Raw genomic sequence first — 25,851 nt, 5'->3', positions numbered from 1 at the left:
AATAGAGATGTCTTCCATCAAGGAGGGAAATGGGGAAGAAAATTCAGAAATCAGAGAAAAACTCCAGAAACTTCGTAAGGGAAAAAGGGCTTCACAACAAAAGAAAGAGCTTCATCAAATCCCCCTACAAGTTCGGTAAGCGGCAAAAGAACTAATACAGTCGTTCTTTGCCATTTAACAAGGTCATTCGGGAATAAGCCACTTGTGACCCTCGATTGACATTTGAAATCAAGAAAACGTCATCGTCATCTTCCAAAGTGCGATCAAGGCAAAAGAATCAGAGGGAAAATATTCTTTGTTAGAAAGAATATTATTATTATTTTTTTTTTGAGATTGTACCCGCGATATTCTTAAATTTAATAAATCATTTGTTCACATTATTTTTCCTATTTTATTTTGCTAATTTCGTAGGATAAAATTTTACGAAATTTGTGTGTACAGTATGCTTTTAAACTTAGCTCCTCATTTCTTCTGAAAAGAATAACTTGATTTGAGTAGCTTCCAAGATTTTGTAAACAACTTCCAAGAGGGATTTTTTAAGTGGGTGCATAAATTAAATGTTGGGATTTCTTTTGAAAAGAACAACTTGATCTATCATGTATGCTTCTAAACTTAGCCCCTCGTTCATTTTGAAAAGAGCAACTTGATTTTAGTAGCTTCCAAGATTTTGTAAATAGCTTCCAAGAAGGATTCTTTAGGTGAGTACATAAGTTAAATGTTGGGATAGAGTCCTTAAATTTAACAAAATTAAACTTGAGTTTCCACTTATCTGTTCATCATTCGTATTGATATTGATTTGAGCATTTAGGTCTACATTGCTTGCATTGTATATAACTTTGATATATTAGGAGTTGTATAAAAAATACAAGTCATGGGGTTTCTTCCAAGATTGATAAGTTATTTAAAGTCTATTCATGGACTTAGGTGATCTATATGAGGTTGTAGTGTACTATATCCTAATTGAAAGAATGGTTGGTCTTGATTAACGAATGAGTTTTCCATGGTAAGTACACTAGTGTGTATGGTCACATGTTGGATAAGACCTATGATGAATCATGACATTGGTTATCAAGTAGTTATGATTTACCTACAATGTTGCATGGATTCTTAACTTTGAGAGGATATTAAGCCTAAGTTGAGATCAATAAGAGACTTTGACTATTGGTGAGACCTTAAGGTGGTCATATATCCTCTATGGATTATGTCATTATTGATAGAGGCTAGTGTCAATAGGTATTCTCAATAGACGCACCATGATATCTTATGAGATGAAGACATTATCTCCCCTTGGGTGATCTTAAGGACTTGTGATTATGAAATCTATGGTGCGATAATAATTCCTTTAATGGAATTTGCCTTATGCTCTTTATAAGCTAAAGTGTGTCATTTGATCACATAATAGGATGATCTGTAACTCAATGATTGGAGAGGTAATCTTGAGAGGTTGATAACACTTACCTCATTAAATTACAGACATCAATTTATGAGGAGTTCACATATAGTGGATAGTAGGCCATTGGACTTGACTATTTTATCAATGACCTAATATCATAAGATACTAGAGTGCAATGGACTCTCAGTAGTAGGATATTGATTTAAGTTTAGAATTAGATTTTGAGGGAACCAACATTTTCTTATAGGTCCCAATAGTCTCCGTTTTAGCTCATGTTTCTCAATAACACATTTTTAGGGTTAATTAGGTTATTTATTCACATGTTTGCATAAAGACATTTAGGAAAAAAATGAAAGGTTGCATAGGAGATTGTGAATGTTATCTTTGGATTGGGTTAATTGAGTAATTGAATCCTAATAGGGATAATTAATTAGTTAGGACCCAAGTAGATTCGATTAAGTGACCCAAGTCTAAGATGAACTTAAGTCACTTAAGCCTATAAGAAAGCCTATATAAACCCCCTTAAGGGTTAGGGCTTCAATCTTCTTATTCACTTTTTGAGGATCCAAAGAGAGGAATCCTAGTCTTTACCCCTCTAAAAGGATTCTATCATCCTCAAGTGCATAGATCTAGAAAAGAGAGCTATTGGATAGAAGATCCCTTGGTTTTCAAGATCTGAACTAACTTCTTCACCAATTGGAATAGATCTTGGAATATTCAAATCAAAGGTATGATTTTTATCTCTAAATCTATGGTTATTGATGGTTTTTATTATCATATTTTCCACTATGTGTAGATCTAAATGCCTAGGATAGTTTTTGCAGGTACTTCGATGGTCCAGGGCTTATAATGGAGCAATATAAAGATTCTAACATTAACTAACAATACTTATGATATAAGCAATGTTTGGCCTTATGTGTGATAGATAATTGCCGCATCCTTTATTGCCTCTCCTAGTTTGTGGTTTTGTTAAGTAGGAGTGTTAGTTTGCAACTTAGCATACCTGTTTTTTTAGAAAGTCTAGGATGTATTTTTCATAGGAAATAAAGATTCCATTTCTTGATCGAGCCATTTCAATCTCTAGGAAGCATTTGTGTGTTCTTAATTCTTTTATCTCAAACTCCTTGGCCACTACTTTATAAGTTTCTTCATTTCTTCAAAAGCATCTCCAATAACAATAATATCATCTACATACATAATGAAAGTTATAACCTTACTCATACTTGATCTTTTAATGAAGAGTATATGATTCCCTTCATTTTTATCTAAACTCCATGTTTTCCATTGCCTTGGCAAACTTCTCAAACCATGCTTTAGGAGATTGTTTTAATTCGTATGGAGTTTTTATCAACTTGCATGCATTATAGTTTTATTATTATTATTATTATTATTATTATTACTATTACTAGTATTACTATTACTATTATTATTATTACTATTACTATAACTATTATTAGCATTACTATTACTATTATTATTATTACTATTACTATAACTATTACTAGTATTACTATTACTAGTATTATTATTACTATTACTATTACTATTATTATTCTTATTATTATTATTATTATTATTATTATTATTATTATTATTATTATTATTATTATTATTATTACATTTATTATTATTATTATTATCATTATTATTATTATTATTATTGTTTTTTACATTGAATTGTTGCAAAGACCAACAAAAAATAACAACTGAAGATAGCAAAATTTTAATAGTATTCATCTTTTCAGATATTCCATATATCTAAGTGTAGCATTTAGCCATAAACCTAACTTTATACCTCTCCAAGGCTAACTCATTTACATCCAAGCATCTTTTCACCCCTAGGAAATTCAACGATATCCCATGTTTTATGTTTTTTAATGCTCTCATTTATTCACTCATAGCTTCCCCCCAATTCTTATCTTTTAGTGCCTCTTGAACTATTTATGGAATTTTTATGGAGTTTAGGTTAGTAAGAAATGCCTTATGTGAAGATGACAACCAATCAAATGACATGAAATTGTCTATAGGGTGTCAAGTGCATCTTCTTGTTCCTTTTCTGAGGGCAATGGGAAGATGAAAATCATCAAATTCAAGGTGTACGTGAGGAAGGAGAAATATCAATACCTATTACCAAATTCTTAGGGTTGCATAGGTTCGGGAAACTTTTTCCTTCTTGAATACACATGCAGTAATTTCGACCATTGAGTCTAAAGGATAGCTGAATGTTTGATATTCTCTTGAGGGTGGCAGGTTGCCATTTTAGGATGGAGCACAGTTGATCGGAGTGGAATCCTAAGTGAAAATTAAAAAGCATCCTTTTAGGTTGGATCTACCAGCACATAAAGCCAACTGAACAAACCTTATCTCTGGTCAATCATGTCATCATCCGTGAACTCCACCTTCAATTGGATCAATTCTCATTCCCACCATGCATCCACATATCTTTGAAATGACCTCTAGGTTCTCACCTTCATGATTTTGGCAGCACCAACCACCCCCATCATCACCTACCTCTTTGCAACTGCCACCTGATTCCATGCACCAAAGACTAATATGAGTTTAGATGATATTTCATGGCCGGGAAAGAAATGGCCTTTCATGTGTTGTGGAATAATTACCAGCAGGGGTATTTGAGATGGTGTTTGGTAAAACGTCATGCTTAATGCTTGATGATTAAAGATAACATAGGTTATAAATTATGCACTTAGTTGTTGATCTAAAACTAGTTATTTAATTTTTACCTTTTTTAAACTATTAAACTGACATATTTTCACTCATTAATATTAAATAATAAATTTGTTTGCCCATCCCATATAAAAAATGATATGAGCAACTAGAATAAAGGCATTTGAGATCTAGGAAAAGTAACGTATTTTGATTTATTACTTTAAGTTATTGTTAATTTTGATATCATAAATTAAATTATTTTGTCAAATATACTTGATACGTTAAATAAAACTTAAATTAAGTTATTAAATTGATCCATATGTCCTCTTTTTCTTGAAGTTCAAGAACTTATTTTACTAAATATATTTAATTTATTTTATAATGATTTGAATTAAATTATTAAATCACTTTGAGATATTAAGTTGGTTTACTAAATGCGACTCCCACTTTTTCTCATTACAAGATTGAGAGTTTCCTTTAAAATTGAAATTTCATAACAATGGGAAAATTGAAATTTCATAACAATGGGATGGTAATATTCCACATCGGATGGGAAATAAAGTTTTAATTATTGAGAAGTCACTATAGAGAAGCCACTTTCATGCTATAATTGTTCATGATAATGGGGAAGGATTGCCGGAAAATGAGGTGAGGTGCTATACGCGGGATATAGTTGGAGGACTCTGCTATAGTTATGTCATGGCCGTGTTTATGTCCACTGCAACATCAAACCTTATGATATCCTGCTTGTACTCACTTGTTCAAATAGTTTCACTGCAAATATTGATGATTTTGGGTGGGCCAAGAGAACCTATTTTGAAGCTGAGGATGATGAAGGGTAGTCGTGGATATGTCCGCTGAAATAGTGGCATATAAGATGCTGAGTTGGCTTTCAGACATATGGGCACTTGGAAAGGTGTTTTGATAAGAGGTGGCAACCCTTTTGGGTCAGAGATGGTAAGCAACGGATTTTAAACACTCTTCTAAGTCATAAATCACTTCGACAGAAGATGTGTATAGTGCTGATTGACAGAGTTGCATCAATTTGCCTTTTTTTTTTTTTTTTTTCGAGTTCAAATATGGTAATTTCTTTCAAAGTTCATGTGCTTGTAGTTTAGAGGATAGCAGATCACTGAGTTTTTGAATGCAACTGTGGGGATCATTACTTGACCCTCTTTTCTAAATCTGCTTAAACTGAGTGTATCACATCCAACCAAGAAGCTGCACAAACATCAACAAAAGGAAGTTTCTTCATTCTAATTCAACCCATTTATTGAACGAGTCCAATAACTTAAAATTTGTTTCCCACCACAAGCAGTCTCCCTCAAAAGCAGCCAAATCCATGTAACTAAGAGGAACAAAAAGGCAAATTATAAATTTTAACAAACAAAGAAAACCCACCCTTGAAATGCACATCTCACACTAAACACAAAACATTTGAATCTACTGTGGCACCTGTCCTAGCTTGTGAGTCGTCACCAACCGCATGTGTGCTGTTAAGCCCCTCCCATGTATGGCAAGTGCTTTCCCAAGCATAATATAGATGTACCCGAGACAGAAAACAAGAGTCTGCCAACACAGACCATAAAATATATCAATATATGAGTTAAAATAAAAATATAAATGCATGCATATGGAGAATATTATGTCTTTCAGCACAACTTTGTCATATGATGTCATATCTAACAGGTTATCAGCAAAAAATGAGCAATATATAGGATAAGAGGCAAAGCTCTTTGGAAGAGGCACCATTGGTGGCACCTAATGGGTTCAAGGCAGGCATCATATGAGGATCCTGTGTGGTGTGGCTGTGTGGAGGCATGAAGAGGCACAAGGCTGAAGGAAGGGGTGTTTTATAACCACCCAACTGCCAATTTTAACTCAAATAAGCTGATGTTTGAATTCAAACTGTAGCAGAGGGAAGCAGCCTTGGATATAAATAGGCTCTTCTCCATTGCCTTGAGGGATCAAAGAGTGATGTTTGGTGTGGGATCTCAATTCTCCAACTTGGGCAAAAAATATAAGTGTTGGGCACTTAGAAAATTTTGTAATTTTGTTTATTATTGAGTAATAAACAAGTTGAGAAGTCTTACCCGTATTTTCTTATGTTTGCTTTTGTTGTTGCGTGATCAAGAACGGGAAAGTTGGCTAAGTAGGGACTTAGCGTTGCACAATCACAGAAAAAATAAAAATAAATGATGATATATGTATAAATTTTTTTAATATTTATATTTTTTATATTTAATTAATATATAAATAATATAAAAAATGTTAAGAAAATTATAATGATAGGTTTTATATTTTTAGTGATTAATTAAATGAAATTTAAAAATAAAATAATTTGAATTAATTTTTTATTAAAATATTTTTTTAATATTTTGTTTTATGATAGTTTTACTATATATTTTTTTTGCTGTCTAATATTTAACAAGTGGACAAGTTAGCCTAATGGTCGACCAAGGTAAGGCTTTGTTAGTTTTGGGTTTGGGCATGGTTCAAGTTCCACGCACAATTTCACATTTTGAGGCTTTGACCGTGCATTGACCAGACCGAAAAATTGGTGAAATTTTCCGAAATTTTCATCCGTGGATGGGGATGGGAGGAGGCAATCACATCCTACACCACCCATCTTGTTTACATACATAAATGAGTACTCCTAGGTATTCCATTCCCATTCCTTGCATCGCATGTCTGATGAATCTCAATGTCTTGTTAATTTAGATCGTATATTTATTTGATGATTTAGTAATTTGATCACTAATAATCAATATCCTAACTGATATATATTTTTTACTACCGTTTTTTCTAACCTTTCATGTAGATTGCATATATTTAGTCCATTATTACTTACTAATCTATTAAAAATTAATGCATAGACCAATTCATTGTAAAATATATGAAAATGTCCATGGTAAGTTTGATACTTCTATCCAAATTCTCTATTGTATACATATCTAAAATGTATATCTAGTAACTCTAGCCTAGAAAAATCAGCGACTTACTACCACTTTTAGTATTGGGTATCGTCCACAAGAAATCAAAGAAACTTAGTTAATTTTGTTTAGTTCAAATCAAATGTTGATGCCTACCCAAAACCCTGGAAACTATTACAAATCCAATTCACATTTATTGATTAAGAATAGTCTTTCTAAAATCAAATCATTAATATTTGATCATTTAGACCTATAACTTGAATTGAAACATGAAATCCATATCATTAACATAAAACCTTAAAAATTAAATTCTTGATCTTCCATCTTTCAACAAATTTTGTATCAATATTTAATTATTTAAAACTTAAATTAATGTCTTAATCTTACTCTTCATTATCTTCTAATCTATAAATTAAAAATAAAATATAAAACCACAATCACGGTTCTAACTCTAAGGTTGCAACTTGGGCTGCTTGGTCAAGTTGATAGCTAACTTGAGCCTAACCTGAGTCCAACCCAACTAGACCTCTAACCCGAGGTACTCAACCTAAGTCTAATCCAACCTCATTTCTCTAAGTTTGAGTTGAGTTCGAGTTGATCGGGTTAGACTCGGGTTACATAATTCAAAATTCATCCATAATGTTTTTTAAAAACCTTTTATATATATAAAATGAAAACATATATGATATAATGTAATTTGATATTTTTTTTCTTAAAAATCTAAAAAAAAAAAAAATGAAGATTACTATATTGAATAATATACATTATAAATATTATAAAATCATTAAATCGGGTTTGAGTTAGGCTTAGGTAGTCCAAATCTTGGCCTGAATCCACCCAAATTGAGCTCAAGTTGGAAAAACCTAAGCTAAGGCCAACCAGAGTATTAAAAATGATCACCTATGCCTGCTTAAACATTGAGTTCGGTCAAGCCAACTTACCCAAGTTGCACCCCTAGTTACAATACTTGATCTCAAGTTCTCCTATAGCTCATTGTTCATAACAAAGATATAACATGGAGGAGTAGGGCCAATGAAACTTATCACCATCAAGGAACATATTAGCTTTAAGCTCAAATCCATGGGCTCTAAGCATGATCCATAAATACTCTAAATTCAGCATAGGCTAGTAGTGAATTCCACAATAAAAGGGAAAAAAACCATTTCCTAAGTCACTACAACATATCAGTGTGATAAAGATAAAATTCAAATATTTATCTAGAAAAGTAAGGAAGTAGTAATGATTAGAATACAATGGTACGTCAAACACTAAAAGTTTCGCAGCATGAACATGTTGGGATAATGGAACAATAACAATAATTTTGTAAAAGTCAAAGGGAAAATGCACACACTATCAGTGTGGAACATAAACATAACAAGCAAACAAAAAGGTTTGTGAACTCAAAATCATTTAAGGATAACTTTTTACCTATTCTTTTTTTCTTTCCTTTGTTAGTTCTTTTGCAGGATAAAATGAACAAAGAAAAAGTGGATCTAAATCCAACTACATATTCGAATTTTTCCGCTAAGAAATTAAAATTAACGGTAACAATTCCATGTTTAGGCATGGACAACAACTGATGGAGGCTGCAGGCTGGAAAAAAGGATGTGGTAATACATGCATATCCCATAATTTTTTCAAAAAGATGATGCCATTTACATGTCTTCGCATCGTAACCTAGTTCAGAATTTGCTAAAAGTTTCAATTGAACTTTTTAAAATTCCTTCCTTAATATATGGAGAAGACATTGTTTCCTATGATTCAAAGTCATTAACTTGGAGGTCCTGAGGTATATCAGTCTCGATATCTCAAATTGGGATCAAATAATATACAATATATGAAGTCTAACTAATCCAACCTAGAGTAATCACCCAAGAGGGGGGTGAATTGGATGATGGTTAATTTTCAAAAAATTAAACTTAACGAATGCGATTAACTAAACAAGAGTTTGCCGGGGTGGCAGCTTAGTGGTAGAGGAGGTGTGGGAGTGGAGATCACTCATTTGCTGTTCATGGATGACACTTTAGTATTTTGTGAGTCTTCCATTGATCAGGTGTCCTACTTGAGTTGGTTTCTTATGTGGTTCAAAGCCATGTCAGGGTTGAAGGTGAACTTGGACAAAAGTGAGATCATCACAGTGGGAAGAGTGGAGAATGTAGAGGAGTTGGCCCTTGAGTTTGATTGCAAGGTTAGCCAACTCCCTTCTTCTTATTTGGGTCTTCCTTTGGGTGCTCGTTTCAAGGAGGTGACAACTTGGGACGGAGTTGAGGAAAGGCTGAGGAAGAGGCTTTCACTTTGGAAAAGGCAGTATATCTCCAAGGGGGGCAGAATGACCTTGATCTGGAGCACTCTGTCCAGTATGCCTATCTACTGTATGTCCCTGTTTCATATGCCAAGGAGCGTGAGTTTGAGATTGGAGCGGATCCAAAGGGACTTTTTTTGGGGTGGTGGGGCCCTGGAAAGGAAGCCCCATTTAGTGGAATGGTATATTGTTTGCTAAGATAAACGTAAGGGTGGATTGGGTGTGAAGAACTTGGTGTTGCTAAATAAGGCACTCCTATGTAAGTGGAGTTGGCGTTTTGCGGTGGAAAGGGAAGCTTTATGGAGGCAAGTTATTTGTGCAAAGTATGGGGAAGAAGAGGGTGGTTGGAGGTCCCATGTTGTGACAGGCAGTTATGGGGTTGGTTTGTGGAAAGTGATTAGGAGAGGTTGCGATGTGTTAGGTGACAATTTGGTTTATTCTGTGGGAAATGGTAGGAGGGTTAGATTTTGGAAGGACAAGTGGTGTGAAGATGATCCTTTGTTTATTTCTTTTCCCTCCTTATTTGCTATATCCTTGGATAAGGAGGCTTGGCTGGCGGATGTGTGGAGCCATTCTGGAGGGGGTGTGTGGGCTCCTAGGTTCTCTAGGCGGATTAATGATTGGGAAGTGTTCGATGTGGAGCGTCTTCTCTTAAGGTTGCAAGGGAGGAGGGTTCATAGTGATGTGGAAGATCAAGTAATTTGGACTAAGGCAAAGGATAGAAGATTTTCTATTAAGTCTCCTTACAAGGCGTTGGAGCCGGAAAGACTAGGAGATTTTCTTGCAAGAGTTATATGGAATTCTTTGGTGCCTTCGAGGGTGAGTTTTTTTGCTTGGGAGGCTACGTGGAAAAAGGCCTTAACCTTGGATTGTATTCAGAAAAGAGGGTTCTCCTTGGCTAATAAATGTTATTTGTGTTTGACAGAGGAAGAGTCTATTGATCACATTCTCCTGCATTGTGGGTTGGCCAGAAGTTTATGGAGCTTACTTTTTTCCCTCTTTGGGGTTTCGTGAGTGCTCCCCTCTTCAATTAGAGAGACGTTATTAGGGTGGTTTGGGCCTTGTGTGGGAAAGGAAAGGAAGAAAGTGTGGTTTTAAGCTCCCTTGTGCCTTTTTTGGATTGTTTGGAAGGAAAGAAACAATAGGGCACTTGAAAATGAAGAGCATTCGATTCATGGGTGTAAATCATTTTTCCTTTGTAATCTGTGGGCGTGGACTAGGGGGTTTTATGGTTCTAGTCCTCCTTCCGTTGTAGATTTTGTTGATTGGTTAGGCCCTAGTTAAGGGTTTGTTTCTTTCTCTTTTGTTTACCTCCTGTATACTCTGGGGTGCTTTCTTGAAGTGCCTTTTTTCTTTTAATATATTTCTCTTTATTCATAAAAAAAAAAAAAAAAAAATTAATGATAATATAAGTAAGAGAGAAGGAAAGAAGGATGGAAACTCAATTTAAACTTGCTTTTATAGTGATTTAGTCAAATATCGGCCAAGGATGAAAATATCGGTAATCACGGATATATCGGTACTTCGATTTTACGGATATATTGGATATATCGGAGATATATCAGCGGATATTTTGGAAAAAAAATATCGGTAGACTTAAAATTGTTAAAAACTCATGAAAATGTAAGGAAAACCTCATAATAATATAATATAGAAGTATAATAGATATTTTAAAGTTATTTTATTGAAAAATTTGATATATGTATAACATGATTTATCATATTTGATAATAATATCGTATGCATCGATAAAAATATGAATTTTATAAGTGTACATTTATTATTAAATTACATCTAATATTATGATATTTGATTATAATATGTCTAATTTTAAAATATATATTAATATTAAAATTATGATCCATTTAATTTAATTGTATTAAACAATATAAAATAAATTATGATATATATATATAATTTTTTTAATATTTAATTAATTATTAATGATATTAAAAACATTATGAAGAAAATTATATAATTTTTATATTTTTGGTAATCGATTAAAAGAAAATTTTTCATTTAATTATAAAATAATTATAACTAATTTGCTCTTTAAAATATTCTTTTAATATTTTCTTTATATAATGAGTTTAAGTATATATAAGTTTAGTGCACAATATATAACAAGGGCAAGTTAGCCCAAATGGCAAGTGGAGTGTACCCCAAACCTTTTGGTTTGGGGTTTAAATCCCCTCGGAAGCAAAAAGGAAGGCACTGTAGCACATTGTCGGGAAAAATCGCCGATATATCGCGAAATATCGTTGATTTCTAGGGATTATATCGCAAAATATCATTGATTTCTAAGGATTTATCCCGAAATATCGTCCGCGACATTTTCCTCCTTGATCTCGGCCTATATCCACATTTCTCAAGCTTCAAACACATTAAGGGTTCTATTAAACCAAGGTTTCAATCCAAGCCTGCACTTCAATTCAATTGGATTTTGGTTTCAATCAATCCTTCATTGTTTTCCTTCAATTGAATCTCACACTTGAATATCACCCCTCAAATTTTCTCAAAGAGAATGAAGGGTCAAAAGCACAATTCTGGAGTACAAGTTTAACTTGCCAAATACAAAGTGCGTAAAATAAGTAAGATGACCTTAGAGCACCAAGAACCAATCTTACATATAGTTCCTAAGGGTCTTGTCTTTCATGCATCAAGTCTTCATTGAGGTAAATTTGTCTAACTTGGTATGTGACTTGTTTTAATTTCGTTATGGTTTTGTTATCATCAAAATAGAAGGAGGGAAAACATTGGGCTAACATGTTATACTCATTAAAAAGTTCAAAAAAATAAAAAAATAAAAAACTGTACAAAGAGTTGTTACAGTTCTTAAAAAAACACACACACACACAATTAGATGGACTAAAAAAAATCAACAAAATAAACTTCTATCACATTGAACATTTTTTAATACTCATAAAAGCACACATTAAGAGATAATTTTTATACATTTTTGTTACTTAACATAATTTAAAAATATTATAAGCTTAATTAGGAAAAAAGCTAATTGATAAGACTTGATACAATTCAATTAATATCATGTTTATATTGAAATTTATCGTAATTAATTTGGACATTATTTACAATAAATTTAGCGTTTTTTTTTTATTTTTTATTTTTATCAATGTTTGGCTATAATTTTAAACAATTCAATATAATTAATAATTATTGAATATTAAACTATAAATGTACTATAAATATTTTTAATTTTTTTGTAAAAATAATAAAGTGAAAAAAGAAAAAAAAAAACAAAAAAAAGAATTTAAAATGTAGGAAGAAAACGGAATGAATTTTCATTAGAGGTCTTCCCCTATTATAGAGAGTCACAAAGAGATACATTATTAAGGATGATCATTCATAAGTTCCACAATTCGATAAATTTATTATATTAAAAAGGAGTACAACAATAAACATATTTCTATGTTATAATTATATCCCATAAGTTGACTTTTTTGAATTCATTTCCAGTTTCTTACTTTTTCTAAATCCTAAATTCCAAATCAAATCAAACAAAGCAAATGTAGAGGTGTTCTCTTAGCATCACATTATATGTCATCCACCCACTCACATGAAAGATTGAGATGTTACTAGACTTGTCCCCGGCCGCCGATGAAGATGATTTTAGTTACTTCAACATCATTGCCTTTCAACCAAGGCATTGACGTCAATCAGCAAGAAGTACTAAGATTGACAGCGAGGGTGGCCACCGAAGCATGATTTCGGGGGTTTGAAGCCATGGATCTGAGTAAACTTAGAATAGTATTGGTGAACCTAGTGATACAACCTAGGTGTTTTAGGAGCTTGATAGAGTTAAGTGAGTAATACCAATTTACCAGCAAGTCAGTGGAAAAACATGTGTTCAGTAATGAACCTGTTGAGAACCTTGCCGAGGCAAATATGACTTGACTGAGTTGTACTCAATTCAATCAATATTTTGAACCTTATAGTTCCCATTTATCTAAAATCATGCAACATTCAAGGTGAAATTAATACTCTTGAACATTAAGAAAAATGATAAAGTTAATAGCTTTTTTGTTTATATGATGCAGAAAAGCTGCATAAATGTGACAATGTGCAAATGAAATAACTAGAACTATGAAAAAAGCTGACAGAGGCAGTGATTTGGTCTCCAACATTGTTTCATAGTCTATTGAGTACCTGTTTCAGTAGTTATGTGATTGCTGACTAATACAAGTTTAATCTAATTGCTACTTGCAACCATTGGAGAACCAGGTAAAGATCATCCTGAGAAAAGAGTTGCCCAGACAGCGGCATTTAACTGGGGAAGCAGAATCATGACCCATTAGGAAAATAACTAGGGTGTTCCCGCCTATAATATGTAAGCATGAAGCTGTGCACCAACAGGGTGGATACAGAAACTTCTATATTTAAAGTTATGAAAACGCTAAAAGCATGTGGTTGAAAACAAGAGTTTGTTTTGATCTTCAAGTCAAAATTGCTAGCCACAATGTTAACACTATCATGCCTATGGGAAAAATGAAATTTTGAACACAAAAGAGGTGCTTCCCATCTCTGTTGCTATAGCTGAGCCGTAGGACATGAAGAACATAGACTATCTTCTCACATCTAAAAGATGATCCCTGAGGCCCTTGGTTATCAGTTAGTAAATTGGGAAATAATGAGAGGTGAGGTTAGAGTTGGACTTGGACTGAGACTGTAAGGCGAAGCAAGCCAAGCCAACCACGAACCATAACTATTTGTGTGTGCATGGAATATCTGCAGGTTATATTTTCATTAAGTTCAATAAATGTTTCATGATTGTCAATTTACGATACTTAATTTCAAATAGCCTAATGTAGAATAACTAACATGAACAGATTATTACCTTATCTAGTTGAATGGACCAGCCTCGGAAGTGGGTTGGGTTGCTTTGATATTGATACTCTAAACCCTTCCACTTAGATTGATGACAAACTCGGTCTGACCAATTGCATACCTAGTTATAAACAGCAAATGTGTTAGTATTGATTTTTCAAATTAAATGCAATTGATAAGATAACGAGCTCAACAATATAACTATCAATTGTCAAAAAAACCATAGGACCATAGGCAAGATCATTAATTGTTAAACATCAGAAAAAGGAAACTTGCAAATGCTAAAGAAAGAAGTTAAATAATAGTCTCTTCAACAGAAACTCGATAACTCTCACATGAGCAAATAATGCCTTTGCAATCACAACATCAAAGAATAATGTGAGAACAAATGATCAAGAAGAAAATGGAACAAGAAGACAGAACGGAGAAAGGGTGAAGGAAAAATGCAGCTGTGCTGCTACAGCAGTAGCAATTAGAGATAAATTTCAAGCTACAATTTCACCTTCTGAAAATAATAAATATACTTTTTCATACCCATAATAGTAAATATGCACACAAATTCCAAATACACTACAAAGCATCAAGGGACAATGTAAGTTCAAAGCACAACTTACTAGACAAAACATAGGTAGTTGCATAGCAAGTCATCTGTTCAGGCCAATTTCAAAATATACTCTTGGCCCTTCAATCACCATGAACATCCTCATGTTTCATCCAAGCAAACATACAAAAACTTAACTCCTTATGATGTATTCACGATACGACCTATTCCTTTCATGCTTCAGTTAAGCTATTGATTATGCTCCTATGTCTGTGGAGATACAATGCCTTGCAGACCTTGTTACAGTCTTATCTACCAAAAGCAAGGAAATAATAACAGAATATGTCAGATCACTAGAAAAATACAATATAGTAGACATGTGAGTGGATAGAAGACATAATTATTTTCATTACAATTTATAAACCTATCTTGCTTACCAGACATGTCGTCTGAATCATGAATCCAACTTGATATTCCATGCCTCTATTAACAGGCATCATTCTCAGAAACTGAGAAAGGGCTGGTACTTAGATAATTGGCCTCTCTTTGTAATGCACTTGCTCAATCGCTTTTATGAGCTTGAGGCATTTGTCAGGATCATCTTCCTCTTCCTTCATTAGGAACTCGATAGAAGGTGTAACTTCAACTTCCTCCTCAATACCAGTGTGCCTGACAAGATCAGAGACCAGCTTTTGAGCTTCTTGAACCCTCCCCTCATTGCGTAGACCATGAATCACCCAACAGTAAGATGCAAAAGATGGAACAAATTTATTATCTAGAACTAATTTCATGAATTCAAGGCAATTATCATATTTGCAAGTCTTGCAGTAGTGTTCAATGATGGAAGAAATGGCCTTATCAGGAAATAGACCATGTTTCACCATATCTTGGGTAAGTTGATCTGCTTCAATAATTCTTCCCTCTTTGCATAAGCCCACAACTAAGAAATTGTACAAATCTTCAGTAGGCACACCACATTTCTTAATCTCATCTCTAATTTTTAGAGCATGGTCAACATCCATTAGTCTAAAAACATGACTGGATAAACAATTATTATCATTCTCCTCTGAAGATAATGATCTAGCATCCAAGTCACCAGTAGAACTTAGTGCTCGTGCTCCAATAGCAGTGTTTGACAAAACAAATCCTGAAAGAAGTGCAGAATAAATATGACTGTTAGGTTGACAACCATTTTTAACCATGGTACTCACAATTTGAAAGGCACGATCTAATCTACCAGCTTTAACATGTGCTTTAACTAATACAGCATATGTAAAGTGGTTGGGAGATACTCCAAAACTAGACATACTAAAGAGAATAGTTTCTGCTTCCTCTACTCTTCCATTATTGCAGAGACCATTAATAATGATAGTATAAGTATAGACATTAGGGGAGCAGCCAGCTTGTTTCATCCGTTCTAGCATTTTCAAAGAGAGGGCAGTCTCACCAGCTCGGCAGTGTCCCTCGATTAATATTGTATGAGTCACAACAGAAGGAACTAATCCATACTTCATCATCTTCCCAAGCATTGCATTTGCCTCATTCAACTTATAATCTTTGCCGAGTGCATCAAGAAAACAGTTGAATGTATGAGCTGTTGTCAAACATCTGTTCTCCACCATATTCTCAAAAAGAAAACATACATCTTTAGCCTTACCAATCTTACAATGCCCATCTATGAGTGCTGTAAATGTAACCTCATCGAGGGATATTCCCTTCTTCACCATTGAACCCAAAATTCCATTTGCCTGTTCTAGTCTCCCCAGTTTACAGAGACCATCAATTAATGCAGTGAAAGTAAAACCATCTGGTTCAAGGCCAGCTGAGTTCATTGAATTAAATATATTAAAAGCCATATTGAGTTGACCTTCCTTGCAAAACCCATCAACCAGAATGTTATAGGTTACTCTGTCAGGCAACAAACCATTATCAACCACCCTTCTCAATAGCAAAAATGCTTTGTAAGATTTACTAACCCTACACAATCCTTCCATAAGTTCATTGTAGGTACGAATATTCGGTTTACAGTTCCCTTTCTCCATCACAGAAAGTAGTTGAAAAGCAGAAACAACCCATCCTTCCTTGCAGTAACCATTTATCAGTGCATTGAAAGTTATTATACCAGGACATAGCCCATGTTTTAGCATCTTTCTGAACACCCCATTGGCCTCCTCAATCTTTCCTTCTCTACATAATCTATCGATCAGTATAGTGTATGTGTGAACATTAGGTACACATGCCTTTGTAGCCATCTCATCAAGCATCTTCATAGCCTTATCAGTCATTCCAATATCACACTTAGCTTTGATGAGGACCGTGTAGGTTCGGGTACTTGGTTGGCAACCTTTCTCAACCATCTCTTGCTTCAATTGAAAGGCTTCTTCAAGTCTACCCGCTTCACACAAACCGTGTATCAATATTGAGTAGGTGACACTATTGGGCCTACAGCTTTCCTCTTTGGACATTTTCTCAAACACTCGGAAGGCTTCTCCGAGATCATCTCTCCTACAATTAGCCAACACCAGAGAAGTACAAACATGAGTATCCAGGCCAAACCCAAGTCTCAAAACCTTGCAACAGAACATTTCAGCAGCTTGTACAAACCCATTCTTGCATAGAGCGTTGACAACAGTCCTGTAGTCAATCCCACCAAGAACAAACCCCTCATTCACCATTCTCCTATAAACCAGAAATGCTACAAAACCCATATTCAACTTAGCCAAACACATCAATAGAGTGCTGTAACAAGGGTAACTAAGTCTAAACCCCAGCTCTGTCATCCCATCAAGAGCACCCATTAGCTTCACAACTCCATTTTCACTGTCTTCACACTCCTGAATCAACAAAACCACAGCCTTCTGTGCAACCCCAAAAAGATCACGAGAAACCAAAACACCCAACAACTGGATTCTCCCATCCAAATCATAACAATATGAGGATTGTCTGCAAACCCACTTGAAAAATCTAACCCCAAGTTCAACATTGTTACTTTGAAGCCCAATAATCTTACCAGCAAGATGTGGGGTCATATGAGACGCCAGTGACTTGAGGGTCTTGTCATGTTCCCAATTGGGTTTATTAATCAGATTTGAAATGTGAAAGGCAGTGCCTTCAGTGGTTTGATTAGATGAAGATTGAAGGGATAGAGAGGAAAACATAAAGGGAAATTGAAATGCATAGGAATGTCGATTTGGGATCCTGACAAGCCTGGTCGTGCGGAGCAGCATGCAGAGAGATAGAGAGGGGAGAGTGGGCAGTGTCGACTTACTGCGATGCGTAGAATCGAAAGTAAAAGTAAAGGCTACTGAGGATACTGGCTTGACACATCAAAATGGGCGGACAACTTCAGGATTCCCTTCAATCCGCACGAAGCAGCGGCTATTTGAAAACTGCCCTTGAAACAACAATCGTTTTTTAAAAACCAATTAATTGGTTAAAAGGTGAAAATTGTGGTGGTAAACCTTTCCCATTTTCCCTTAAAAAATCAACCTTGTTTTATTATTTTAATTTCAAGTATTTACACCTAAATTTAAAAAAAAAAAATTATTTTTATAAAAAATAAGAATAATTTTATGAAAATGAGAAAAGAAAACAAGGATAAAAGGTCAGGATTTGTTTCACAATTATTTTTTAAATCGGTTTTCTACTCTTCAGAACAAAAAACTTAGATAACTCGTTTGATAATGAAAAACTATTTTTTATTTTCTATTTTTAAGAATAAAAAATATGATATTTTTAGAAAATATTTTTTAATTGTTTTATATTATTTTCATTTACTTTTTAGGGTTGTTCTAAAAAATAATTACATAAATATTTAAAATGTTTAGAAATAAAACACTATAGGTAAAAATTATTTTTAAAAATATTAAAAATATGTTAAAAATATTTTAAGTTTTCAAATAGATTTTTGTTTTACAAAGTATTAAAGAACATTTTTTATAACTGTTTTTAAAAACTATTTTTAGTTTTAAAAAACAATTACCAAATATGCCCTTTTATTTTCAAATTTGGATTTTGAATATAGTTTTTAATCAAATTACCCCTTTAAACAAAAAATTTTGAATTGAAAAAGCTTTCTTAAAAAAATAAAATAAAAACAAAACTAAGATAATATTTTTGAGTAAATTCAAATTGTTTTTAAAAATATTAATAAAATATCCGGAGAAAAAAAAATAATAAACGCATAAAATATGCTAAAAACTTTTGTGATGTTGTGGACCCCGTATTTTGGCTCATGCGTTTCCCACTCGATGGTGTGCTTGATTTTTATTTGAAAAATTGATTTTTTATTAATTATTTGAAAATGACTTGGAGTCGCCACTTATTTTTGTTTTATTTTTAAAAAGGTAAACAAAATAAGAAAGAAAAACCCTAAGTGTGACTCCTTGTTTCGGAAAAGGTGGTCTGTGAAAAACCGGATCGGGTTCGGGGGTCAGGTTACTTATCGGGAAGGTACGGTAGAGACCGTAGCACCCCTCTAAGTCCCTAAAAACAGGTCTCTATTAATAAAATGAAGCAATCATGACAATCGATGAATAAATCAATGAATACCTAGAATGACCATGCTCATGTGAAAATTAAAATACTTAATAAGAACGATTGAAGTGGGAGCGGAGCATACCTTGGCATCAAACGATCAGTGCGCTATCAAGAAAGGGGGTTAGCGCACAATTAAGAAATAATATCATGCATGTCATAGAGCAGAATAACTCAATCATGTACGACCATCAAATCAACTAATTAATCAATCAATCATAAAAACGTGTATGTGGGGCCCCCACCAAAGCCCGATTTATATTGCATGAATTAATCCCATAAATTCCATTATTCGGAATTACGAAAAATTCGTTCTTGCTTATTAAAGTCCAGAAGAGCATAAGATTATTTGAAAGCCAGAGCAGAATTAAAACTATTCGGGAGAAAATTAGATTTTTGAAATTTAATTGAAAAATTGGAATCTCGAAGATCACTAGAAAATGAGAGTTTTAGAGTTTATTTGGATATTAGACTTTTAGAGATTGAATGTGAGAATGAGAATTTTCAGAAATTGAATTTGAAAGAGGTTGGAATTTTGAAAACGATTTGAGGGTTCGGGATTTTAAAGAAAGATTAAGTAGCGAAAATTGAGACTTTGGGAGTTGAATTTTGAAAGAGATCAGAATCGTAAGTTATTTGAGAAATAGAAATTATGAAAGTTGATGTGTAAAAATTGGAAATCTTAGAAATCATTTGAAGGCGGAATTTACAGAAATAATGAATAAGATGATGATGATAATGATAATGATAATAATAAGTAGCGGGATAAATACGGGAATTGGAGTATGGGAAATTGAAAATTAAGTTCGGAGATTGGACAATTGGAGTTTCAAATAGCTAAATTTAGAAATTGGAATTTTGAAGAATTAGACCTTAATGATTGAGATTTTTAAGAGAAATAAATAGGTAAATATGGAATAATGTTATTAATTAATCAAAACGATATTTGGACGAATGAATAGTGAATAGTGGGGTTTTTGAAAATGAAGGTTAAACTTGGAAATCCGGTTTTGAAGAATTGAATTTTAATGATTGAAATAAATGAATAAATAAACATGGAATAACGATACTAATTAACAAAAGTAATGTTTGAACGAATAATAAAAGAAAAGATTGGTGGAATTTTTCTAATTGAGAATTTGATTTAGGGCGTTGGGTTTTCAAAAGATATGACTTTGAATAAATAGGTAGGTATGAGATTATAATACTAATTAACGAGAATAATATTTAGGCGAATAAAGATGGATAGTGGTATTTTTGGGATTGAAAATTGAATTAAGATAAGAGATTTTTGAAGAACTAGGTTTTAAATAAATAGATGAATATGGGATAATAATCCTAATTGATGAAAATAAGATTTAAACGAATTGCTGAGAAACTAAGTTAAGACAGGGGATTTTTGAAGGGTTAGATTTTAAATAACTAAATAAACATGGGATAATAATTCAATTTATGAAAATATGATTTAAACAATTATTTGCAAAATTAAATTAAAAAACATGGGATTTTTGAAGGGTTAGGCTAGATAAATAAATTAATGTATAAGATGATAATTCCAATTGACGAACATAAGATTTAAACGAGTATTTGAAGAATTAAATTACGACATGGGATTTTCTTAATGGATCAGACTTCGAACAACTAATAATACGGGATGATGATTCGATTTATGAAAATAAGATTTAAACAAGTATTTTGAAGAATTAGAATTAGGTTTTAGCGAATGAGATTTTAAAATGTGATAAATAGATACATACGGAATAATAATAATAATAATTAATAATCATAATGTTTAAGCTGGTGAAGTTGAATAGTATAAATTTCGAGATAAAAATATAATTAATAATTTGTCTTTAAGTTTGAGCTAACTAAATTGGTGAAGATAAAATAAAAATAAAATAAAAAAAAGAAAAATAAAAAAAAAAGAAAATAAAAATGCATGAATAAATTAATAACTTACTAAAGCTAAAGACTTAAAACTAACAATTGTTGGGACATGAGGTAGCTATATGGGCTCACTCATCACGGACCTAGGCTGGGCTCCAAAAACAAGCCCTTATATGATACTATGGGCAAGCCCAATGGGCCAGCTGGATCTCAAGCTTGGGCTGGGCTCCAAAAATAAGCCCAAATCTGATGCTAGCATGGGCGGGCCCAAGAAAACATCTTCCTCACCAACTCGCCCCGCCTGGCTGTATCACCCTCACCATCCCTCCGCGGCGGCAGCAATGGAGAGAAGAGCTGCGGCGGCGGTACTCGCCTTTCTTTCAACAAATTCGCATCCTCTTCTTCTTTTGAGAAGGTACCTGGGCATCCACCCTGAAGACATCGCGGAGTCGCTCCTTCGCCGTCGGTCCGGCATTCCTGGGATCTTAGCAGATGGATCGGAGAGGAGCTCCACCTTGTTCGCGTCTCCTTCCCAACGTGAGACTATGATGACGACGTTGACGCTGGGTGCACGTGGAGCGACCGGAACCTTGGCATCGAGAGGTGGTGAGGAGCGGGATTTTCGCGGAGATGGATATGGAAAAATGGGTATTCACGTGGATGTTGCAAGGGGGGTAGTCATGCAAGTTTTTCATGCGTGTGAGAGGGGAATGGATGTGGAGTCTAGAGAGGGAAAAGGTGGTGGGAACGTTAATGGGTGACTAAGGTGGGGAATGAAGGAGTGGGGGTGAGTGAAAACGTCCATGGGGAATGGCCATGCATGTGAGTGAATAGGTGTCGAGTGGTGAGAGAGAAAGAGAGAAGCAGGCTAGTATTCTTGCTCACGGGCGACACGGGTGATGAGAGCATGGTTTTTGAGATGGACAATCCAAAGGCGATATCCAGCGTCCCAAAAAAAAAAAGCAAACTAAACAGAGGAGATGATGGAAAAAACAGAGTACACGTAGCAAAAAGCATAAACAAGAGAAATGAAACAAAGAAAAGACAATTGTTGAGTCTCATTCCATTCCATATACGTTAATGGGATGGGTATGGGTGAAATAACAAAAGGAAACTAGAACATGACCTCTTGGAAAGGAACAAAAACAATAATGGGTCCATGTTTAAAACATTCCCGAATGAGGCAATGCACCAACAAACTTCAAGCAATAAGAGAAAACCACAAACAGCAAGAAAAAAACAGGGGTGAAAAGTTCAAAACAGGAAGTGTATATAAAGAAACAATAGGCTCAGATCCTACCTGAACTGCGAAAATGAGGGTAAAATAGATTTTTCGACCCTTCTCAGTTTGCTTCTCCCTCTCAACTCTCTTTCCCTCTCTCCCTCTCGCTCGCCTTGGAACCCCCTCTTTTTTTCTTTTTTTTCTCTTCTTTCTCCCGTTTGTGTCTTCCTCAGCAAGCCATCCTGCCTGCTGCCACCCGTCCCATCTGGTGGCTACCCCCCATCCCCTCTAGCCGCCCGAGAGCAGTCCACTTGAGAGGCAGTCAGAAAAACAGCAAAAAATTATAATAAAAAAAGCTCCAGCTCCTCGGGGGGGTCTACAAATATGCCCCTCTTTGGTAGAGATCACGAGTGCAAGGAATATGAATACTGGAATGAAAAGAAAGTGTGAATAGTGAGTGTAATGAAGTGAATTCTATCGAAGAACGAAAGAGACCCCTAAAAGGACACTAGTAAAATAAGAACTCACTCAAGCCAACAGATGAACACAAAGGCTCTAACCCTAAAAGAAAAACGCATCTCAAAAAGCCTCTAAGGTTGCACCAAGGATCCACACTCTCTCTAAGATGTTTCCAAAAGTGACCCAAGAGATCAATGTCAAAGATGAGTAACAGTCGAACCACCCTGGAGTACGAGCAAGAATGCGCCCAAAGGGGACTACCCTATGTGGACTACGAGATGAATAAGCGATAAGCACAGGATAACGGAGTGAGGAAAAACCAAGGGAGAATGTAAAACCATGAAGGCAAGATGTGTAAAGCCAGTGGATATAAATGCCAGGAGTTGTGACTCTGGATGACAAGGCCGACTCTAAACACTAAACTGAGAAAATAAAAGCTCTAAAAGCCAAACCGAAAAGCTAACTCTAAACACTAAACCAAGAAAATAAAAGCTCTGGAAGCCAAACCAAAAAGCTAACTCTAAAAGCTAAACTAGAAAATAACAGCTCTGGAAGCCAACCAAAAACAAACTCTGAAAGCTAAACTAGAAAATAACAGCTCTAGAAGCCAACCAAAAACTAACTCTAAAAGCTAAACTAGAAAATAACAGCTCTGGAAGCCAACCAAAAACTAACTCTAAAAGCTAAACTAGAAAATAACAGCTCTGGAAGCCAACTAAAAACTAACTCTAAAAGCTAAACTAGAAAATAACAGCTCTAGAAGCCAACAAAAAAACTAACTCTAAAAGCTAAACTAGAAACAACAGCTTTGGAAGTCAACCAAAAACTAACTCTAAAAGCTAAACTAGAAAATAACAGCTCTGGAAGCCAACAAAAAAACTAACTCTAAAAGCTAAATTAGAAAATAACAGCTTTGGAAGCCAACCAAAAAACTAACTCTAAAAGCTAAACTAGAAAATAACAACTCTGGAAGCTAACCAAAAAACTAACTCTAGCTAAACTAGAAAATAACAGCTCTAGAAGCCACTAACTCTAAAAGCTAAACTAGAAAATAACAACTCTGGAAGCCAACCAAAAACTAACTCTAAAAGCTAAACTAGAAAATAACAGCTCTGGAAGCCAACCAAAAACTACCTCTAAAGGCTAAACTAGAAAATAACAGCTCTGGAAGCCAACAAAAAAACTAACTCTAAAAGCTAAACTAGAAAATAACAGCTCTGGAAGCCAACTAACAAACTAACTCTAAAAGCTAAACTAGAAAATAACAGCTCTGGAAGCCAACTAGAAAATAACAGCTCTGGAAGCCAACCAAAAACTAACTCTAAAAGCTAAACTAGAAAATAACAGCTCTGGAAGCCAACCAAAAAACTAACTCTAAAAGCTAAACTAGAAAATAACAGTTCTGGAAGCCAACCAAAAACTAACTCTAAAAGCTAAACTAGAAAATAACAACTCTGGAAGCCAACCAAAAAACAACTCTAAAATCTAAACTAGAAAATAATAGCTCTGGAAGCCAACCAAAAAACTAACTCTAAAAGCTAAACTAGAAAGTAACAGCTCTGGAAGCCAACAAAAAACTAACTCTAAAAGCTAAACTAGAAAATAACAACTCTGTAAGCCAACCAAAAACTAACTCTAAAAGCTAAACTAGAAAATAACAGCTCTGGAAGCCAACCAAAAACTAACTCTATAAGCTAAACTAGAAAATAACAACTCTGGAAGCCAACCAAAAAAACTAACTCTAAAAGCTAAACTAGAAAATAACAGCTCTGGAAGCCAACCAAACACTAACTCTAAAAGCTAAACTAGAAAATAACAGCTCTGGAAGCCAAACCAAAAACTAATAAACTAACTCTAAAAGCTAAATTAGAAAATAACAGCTCTGGAAGCCTAAACAAGACTACAGTAACGACTCTGGAAGCCTAAACAAGACGATAGTAATGGCTCTGGAAGCCTAAACGAGATGGCAGAAATGACTCCAGAAGCCTAAACAAGATGGCAGAAATGGCTCTGGAAACCTAAACAAGATGACAGAAATGACTCTAGAAGCTTAAACAAGACGACAGTAATGGCTCTGGAAGCCTAAACGAGATGGCAGAAATGGCTCTGGAAGCCTAAACGAGATGGTAGAAATGACTCTGGAAGCCTAAACAAGATGACAGAAATGGCTCTGGAAGCCTAAACAAGATGACAGAAATGGCTTTGGAAGTTTAAACAAGACGACAGTAATGGCTCTAGAAGCCTAAACAAGACGACGGTAGGGGGATGCTCTAGGTGATAACATATAGAGACCGGCAAGTGGGTTTGGTAATCATGAAATCAGCACAAGACATGGCAAACCCAAAGAGAGGAGTGTATGACCCAGTAGGAAAAGCTATAAAGGAGGAGTGCCCCGGTATGATGACCCATGAAGATCAAGAAGTAGATTGAGTAGTGAGAGAATCTGCAAAAGATCTAACAAATTGAGGGATGGGGGTATGCCCTAGTATGGCATCAAATGCGTGATAGGTCAGAAGAACCAGATGAGCTCAGATCACCCGTCATCGAATGCGCGATCCAAGTCATCCACGTGTACAACTGAATTAGACCCATAGATCAAAGGGGCGTCCCCCGGAAGGAAAGCATGATGACATTGAGGCGTCGTGAAGTGCAGGCCTAACTGGGTAACTCCTGAGAGGCTCCACGGAGGAAACATCATGTCAATGTGTATCTCGTAAGTGGGGATGAGCATGCAACTCCATGAAGATCCGTAAATCTCAATCGAAACAGAAATATGCCCCAGTATGGCATCAAATGTATGATAGGTCGAAGATCGGGTGGCATGAAATCATCTATCCTTGATCATACGACATAAGTGAAGATCCATAAATCTCATCTGAAAGGGAAAATATGCCCCAGTGTGGTATCAGGTGTATAATAGGTCGAAGAACAACATGACATGAAGTCATCTATCATCGAATATGTAATACTGGTCATCCGAATCCATAACTGAATCATGCACATATATCCAAGATGACCTCCCAGATGGAGAGACATGATGACATCCAAGCGTCGAGAAGTGCAGAACTAG

At 34.7% G+C, this 25,851-nt stretch overlaps 1 protein-coding gene across 4 annotated transcripts; it reads right to left on the bottom strand.

Moving 5' to 3' along the window:
* Nucleotides 1-5,306: 5,306 nt before the first annotated feature.
* LOC100852840 (pentatricopeptide repeat-containing protein At3g07290, mitochondrial) lies at nucleotides 5,307-18,063 on the bottom strand. 4 transcript variants are annotated; one of them, XM_059738226.1, is made up of 5 exons: nucleotides 16,125-18,063; nucleotides 15,115-15,824; nucleotides 14,751-14,989; nucleotides 14,147-14,257; nucleotides 13,422-14,037 (listed from the first exon to the last, which is right to left on the bottom strand). In XM_059738226.1, exons 1-2 carry the CDS (start codon nucleotides 17,902-17,904, stop codon nucleotides 15,205-15,207), a joined length of 2,400 nt encoding a protein of 799 aa, XP_059594209.1. In that variant the 5' UTR covers nucleotides 17,905-18,063; the 3' UTR covers nucleotides 13,422-14,037; nucleotides 14,147-14,257; nucleotides 14,751-14,989; nucleotides 15,115-15,204. The 4 variants fall into 4 exon arrangements, with proteins under 4 accessions (XP_010645291.2, XP_059594209.1, XP_003634842.3 ...); XM_010646989.3 differs by lacking the exon at nucleotides 13,422-14,037 and adding an exon at nucleotides 5,307-5,629 and having other exon boundaries at nucleotides 15,115-18,063; XM_003634794.4 differs by having other exon boundaries at nucleotides 15,115-18,063.
* Nucleotides 18,064-25,851: the final 7,788 nt, after the last annotated feature.

Source organism: Vitis vinifera, chromosome 7 (genome assembly GCF_030704535.1).
Source record: "Vitis vinifera cultivar Pinot Noir 40024 chromosome 7, ASM3070453v1".
In the NCBI taxonomy this organism is placed as follows: domain Eukaryota; kingdom Viridiplantae; phylum Streptophyta; class Magnoliopsida; order Vitales; family Vitaceae; genus Vitis; species Vitis vinifera.
This window is presented reverse-complemented; position numbering and strand designations above follow the sequence as displayed.